The sequence below is a fragment of the Poecile atricapillus genome, chromosome 1 (genome assembly GCF_030490865.1).
Source record: "Poecile atricapillus isolate bPoeAtr1 chromosome 1, bPoeAtr1.hap1, whole genome shotgun sequence".
Classification (NCBI taxonomy): domain Eukaryota; kingdom Metazoa; phylum Chordata; class Aves; order Passeriformes; family Paridae; genus Poecile; species Poecile atricapillus.
In genome coordinates this window covers 13,436,619-13,442,618 of record NC_081249.1, presented here as the reverse complement: position 1 = coordinate 13,442,618, position 6,000 = coordinate 13,436,619, and the positions used below count along the sequence as shown (strand labels likewise).

General features: G+C 43.5%; 1 protein-coding gene across 1 annotated transcript in view; it reads left to right on the top strand.

Annotated features, from left to right (window-relative positions):
* The first annotated feature begins 2,413 nt into the window (after positions 1-2,413).
* PDK3 (pyruvate dehydrogenase kinase 3) overlaps positions 2,414-6,000 on the top strand; it is a 54,581-nt gene continuing 50,994 nt past the window's right edge. Inside the window, exon 1 of the mRNA XM_058829985.1 lies at positions 2,414-2,638. Coding sequence (XP_058685968.1) covers positions 2,533-2,638 — 106 coding nt within the window. The 5' untranslated portion in view covers positions 2,414-2,532. The remainder of the gene's footprint in view (positions 2,639-6,000) is intronic.

Sequence of the window (6,000 nt, the reverse complement as noted above, 5' to 3'; positions counted from 1 at the left end):
GGTGGGTCTAGGATTTGAATGTCTTTAAAGTGTGTGTTTGAACAGTTTTTGGTGAATTCAATCTGTTGGTTATGTCACCAATTTCTTCAGAGTTGAGAGAAGCTACTGGGAGTCTGATGAGAAGAGCACACCACTGTTTTGCAGTGACTTTGTGTGTGTCCTCATTGTGGTTTTAGTCTGTATCACCATAGACAAAAACAAGTCCAGTTTTTCACATGGGTTGGCTAATAAAGGTTTAAGAAATTTCCAAAAAAAATGATGCTGTGATGCTTTATATTGCAAAAATGATTTTGTGTTTAGAAAGACAACTCAATAGTTAACTGTTGTCTTGCTACTTTTTGAAGCTGAAATCACACTAGAATTACTTAGAAATGTGAAAGATACATAAAATCAAGTGGCTTAAATGTTGATAATGAATCATCCTTTGAAGTTGCTAATTTCATCTTAATTTGTGAAATGTTATTCTGTCTTCAACAAAAAAAGATATTGTTTTCTGCCAGATAATTCTGCAACTGATTTCAGAGTTATGCTCTAAATGAATCACAATCAAGTCCTGATGAGTATATAACAAAAGTTTTAAAACACTTTTCCTCACCTGCCAAAAAAACTTCAGAATTACAGTGGATGTTTCATTTTGTCAGTCTTGATTACATGACATGCCTCTTCAAGCCAGTCATTGCTATAAGCTGCAATTGAAGTGATTTTAAAATGCTTTCCAGTTATTTTGTACATTAGGTCAGGATTTCTCTGTCTCAGATTCTTAAGGACAATCACGACAGAAAGGATGGAGAGAGACTTCCAGTAACTGGAGAATATTGGTTTCTTTTGCAAGTCAGTTATAAAATTAGAGTAATACTATTGTGTACCTGCTGAAGTTTACATTTAATTCACTGGAGAAAAATAAGGAACTGGTCACCAGTTATTTGTCTTAAGTGCACCTAACCCACATCATAGCAAAAACCAGTCAGTGACTGCATTCAGTGCTACATTTTGATTCTCCAATACTTGGCTTCACTTTTGATTCTAGTCGTCAAAATTAATTTTAATTGTATTCATATGTTCTCTCAGATAAAAATGGAACTTTTTCAGAAAATTTCAGCTATTGTCACATGTAATGAATTTGTTCTACCAGTCTTACACCCACTGTACAACCTGCTGGTTACCTGAGGGCTGTATTTTGGCTGGAAGCCAGCTGGGCAGGCACCCTCTTATGGACCAGCTGAGACATATTAACCGGTCCATATGAAACTTGAGCAGAGGGTATAGCCAGGTGGGGGTTGGGCTCTTCTCTCAGGCAACCAGCAACAGGACATGAGGACACAGTCTTAAACTGCCAGGGGAGGGTTAGGTTGGACATCAGGAGGAATTTCTGCACCGAGGGGATGATTAGATAACAGAGTGGACTGCCAAGGTGTTGCAAAATGTGTCAAATATGCAAATATGTAAAATTTGTTCAAGAAAGGATGTTCTTGGTGTTTGATCTTCGTATATGTTCAAGCTTAACAATAGGGAGATTTAATCTGTGAAACAGAGAGCAGCTAGCAAGCAAGCTATAAGTGATATCCAGCTGTCAGAAAAACAACTTGTTGGTAGAATTGCCTTGTTAAGGTGCAGGGCTTGATATGCTGCGATGATCTCGGATGCAGAGGGAGGTTAACAAAGCTTGGGGAGAAGGATGCCCACTGATAGTGGCCACAAGGACATCTGGCAGAACTCCCAACATTAAGAAGAAACAAATAAAGCCAACTCAGCAATTGTGCTGAAATCAGCTCCAGCTGGGTAAGAGGTAACTCTGGTAGGGGGAGATTGGGACCACTGACCCAGGAAACCCACTGTACCAGCAGAGAGACTGAACATGAGGGCTAATTAACACGGCATGTGAGAGAATCATTAATCACTGATTAATAAGATAATACTGATTAATAAGAGAGCTATGTAACTTGCAGCCAGTGACCACTAATTCTTTTGTTTGCTAAAATCTATAATTAGTAAAAAGTTTTGATAGTTGGTGTGCTTGATTCATGGAATACCAGTCAGCACCCAAGCTTACGCAACCCTGAAATAAAATAGTGTGTCCCTCGAGAGTATTATTATCGGCTTGTCACACAGCAGCTCATGAATCTGATTTTTGTGGACAACACGGCGGTGGAGTCACCGTCTTTGGAGGCGTTTAAGACTGGCGGTGCCGCTCAGCGCCATGGTGCTGTTGACACGGTGGTGTTCGGTCATAGCCTGGACTCGACAATCCCCGAGGTCTTTTCTGCCTGAGGGCAGTGATTGTGACTCTAAGGGCCGGCTCCGGCACCCGGCACTCCCCACACGAACCCCGCTCCGTTCCCGCTCCCCTCACGCGCCCGCCCCGCCCCGTCCCGTCCCCCGCGCGCCGACGTGCGCGTGCGCGGAGCGGGCGCGGCGCTCGCCCCTCCCGCCGGGCCGGGCCGGGCCGCGGAGCGCGACGGGCAGCGCGGAGCGGCCGCGCCCGGGCAGAAGCCGCCGCCGGCGGGAGCGCAGCGGAGCCGGGCGGTCCGCGCCATGCGGCTGTGCGGGGCGCTGCTCAAGAACCCCATCCCCAAGCAGATCGAGTACTACTCGCGCTTCTCCCCCTCGCCCCTCTCCATCAAGCAATTCCTCGACTTCGGTGAGTGCCGGGGCCGCGAGGTGAGGGGGTGTGGGGGTGGCCGCGGCTCTCCCGGGGAGCGGCGGCGGCGGGCACGCAGGCCCCGGTCCCCGGCCGCGGCTTCTCGGCCCGCATCGGGAGCGCGGCCGGGGCCCGGCCCGGCGGCCCCGCAGGCCCCGGGGCCCTGTGCTGACACCCCCCGGGGCCCGGGCGCGGTGTGGGCAGCTGGCGGCCAGCGAGCAGCCGCTGCTCACCTCGCCAAGGGACCGGGAGAGGCGGGCTTGACCCTCCTTCAATTGCATTATCCTCTGACACGGGTACCGTGGGGATGGGAATCAAAATTAGGGCTCCTGACCTGACGTTTTGTGAGCTTAGCGAGTCTGAAGGAGAGAGTAAGTTAATGGTCTTGAGCGTGAAAATTTAAACCTGCCGTGCAGAGATCGCCTTACTTACAGCTCGGGCATGAACTCTTAACCGCACTTGTATAGGAAACCTGTTTGTGTAAATTTCAGGAGCACTTCAGGAAATATTGCTGATGATACATAGCATTTTTCTTTTCAGAAGCCTTGGAATGAAATCCAGGAGTGGCTTGTGTTGCTGTTAAAAAACATGCTTCCATCTAGATAACGATAAACCCGTATCTTTCTCGGAGGTTATTTGACTCTTGCTCTCTGACACGAGAGTTGTTGAGATTTTATTACCATATAAATATTGCTGATAGAGTGAATGTGAAGGCCCTGTGTAACATTGTGGAGCTTAACAGGTGCTCCTTCATTCCACTCTTACAGTAAAGGTACAAAAGAATGAACATGAGCCAGTATTCAGCCAGAAAGTGATTAAAAGTGGATACAATTGCACAATTACGGCAATGGTATTAGTGAAAGAATGCTCTAAGTACAGAAAGCCAGTAATGAGCTTGATACATCCTCTCAGTGAAACAGGATTTTGTACCATTAAAAAAACCCACCAAAACCCCTTGTCTCCACTTAAAGAACCTGACTAGAACCTGTACTTTCTTCTCTGGTCTCCACTCACCTGAGTTTGTTACCTCTTCCCCACCCCTTCCTGTGCTGCTGGGCTTCTCTAGCACTGGTGCTTCTTACTCTGTGTCTTTCTGTACTGGCAAGAGCGATGGCCTAAAACTTAGAATATCTTTACTTTGGTCCTGGCACTAAACAAATTGTGTCACCTTTGCCTATTTGAAAGTTGGGTTTGTAAATTGTTGCTGAGGAAGTATTGGTGTTTGTGAGTCTTTTCAGTTGTGACTGAAGAGGTGTAAAGATTTCAGGATTTGCTTTAATGCCTTGGATGTTTGGACAAAAGTTTGCTTTTTGGTAAGGATTTCTACAGTTCTGTGTTGCCCTGCATTACTGTTTGCCTTTGGACATCTCTTCTGTAGCAGCCTTTTCATAATGCTGTGTTTGTTTTAACATTATAGTGCTGAATTACTTTCTGGTCTTGTGATTCTCCAGAAGAAGTAGTTTTATTTTACAATTTTAAGCCTGGCTTATGTTACTGGAAATGAACAGAGTGAGAACAGGACGTTACATACAGCCTGGCCAGCCTTATTCTTTAGACATGCTCCAGTTGTCACTGGATGTGTCATTGGAATCTTCTGTGTGTGGCTTTATATTTAAGGGTCTTCATGTCTTAAGACTGACGGGAAGCTATCTAGTCATTGACATTTAAAACCACTGAAGAAAAAAAAAAAGTCTATGGTTTAGTCTTGGAAGGTCACTAGGAGTTTCTAAAATTAGTAGGTTTATGTTGTATCAACCTTGCTAAACCTATCACCTTGATCTTAATAAGTTTTATGGGCCACTTAACATCTCCACTTACTTAGTGTTCAGTGTCTGTATTTATTTGGGAAAACTCAAGTAGGAAAATTACAGCAGTTTAAGCAAATAGAACGAAACCCAATGTAGTTACTTAACTTATGTCATTCTAAATGTTTACAGCTTTGGGTAATTTCAAGTTCAGCTGGTGTCTTCAATAGGCCTAGAGGAAAAATTGACATCAAAATGTAAGTGATAGTGCAAAAAGTTTTCCCAATTGGGGTGTGGAAGGCCTGGACAATATGCACCATGTCAGGGAACTGTGTTGCTTATATCTGAGTTAGCCAAAAAAGAATTTGCTGGTGCTGCAAGGACGCAAGTATTGAAGAGACCAAATATGCCAAGCATAAGGAGCATAATACTCAAGGTACAGTTCAGTTGTGTTTGTTCATTTGTAAGAATGTTTAGTGGGAAGAAGACACTGTTTTGTGGTCAGCTTATAGAGGCTATTTAGTGTCTCACTTCAAAAGAAACGGTCTTTTAAATTGACCTACACGAATGTAGTGCTTGTTTTACAAAAACATGACTGAATTTTCAACAAGTGTTGAAGAAGAGTATGCCCAAAGAAAATGTATGAATTACCCTGACATGGCTGTCTGATTTTGTTGTCTGATGTACATTTCTCATATGGAATTTGCACTTATTGTGATTCAGATTTATGTGAAGAGAGTTTTTTGGCTTAATTTCTGACAATAGTGAAACTACTATGTGTTCCTTATGTCCTTTTTTATATTTGTTTAGACTGAGTTGACTTACACATTTGTAAAATTATGGTGAGCTGAGGAAGAGAAACTTTATTTCTTGTGAGCTGAAGGGTCTCTTCAAAGATAGTTTGTGGCAATGTATATTGAGGTACGGCTTTGGCTTTTTTTAATTACTGACCAGCAGTGTGTGTTGTATGGAACACAGTTGTGTGCATAGCGAGGCTGCAGAGTCTCTATTCGTTTCCAGTGATACAAATTAATGATTTTTTTTTAAAACTTTCCTTTCTTAATTCAGCTATTTAAACCACTGTAAGAGACAGTTTGTTCAAAGTAGCTTGCTGTTACTAAAAACCTGTGAAGCAAACCAGAAGGCAGTAGTTGAAGCAGTGGCACTCGCTTGGTTTTTGTAGCCGAGCCCTGTTTGTGTCCATGTTCTGTTGAGCTTGCAGCTGCCGTGTGTCAGAGGTTACTGTGCCATGGGCTTGGGACCTCTGTGTCAGAAAGTCTGAGCATTCACACTGTACAGCTTTTTTCTTTCTTTCTGTGTGTACACTTTGTTTGCACACTCATGAATTCTGTTCAGGCAGTTTCTTTTGTTATGAAGTGCATTTCCCAATCTTCTTGTGCAATCCCTCTCCTTTGCAAAAGAATGACCTTCTGTATTTCAATATAAACAAATTTTGACCTTGTTTAATGCTAGCATGTTTATCCAGGCCTCCATAATTATTCTACTCTGGAAAAAAATACAAAATCTACCAATTGAATTCAGCTATGTACTTTCAGACTTGAGTAGTTCCTCTGGAAGTTGTTTTGGTAGATTTCCAAGTGCAGCCATACCTTAATG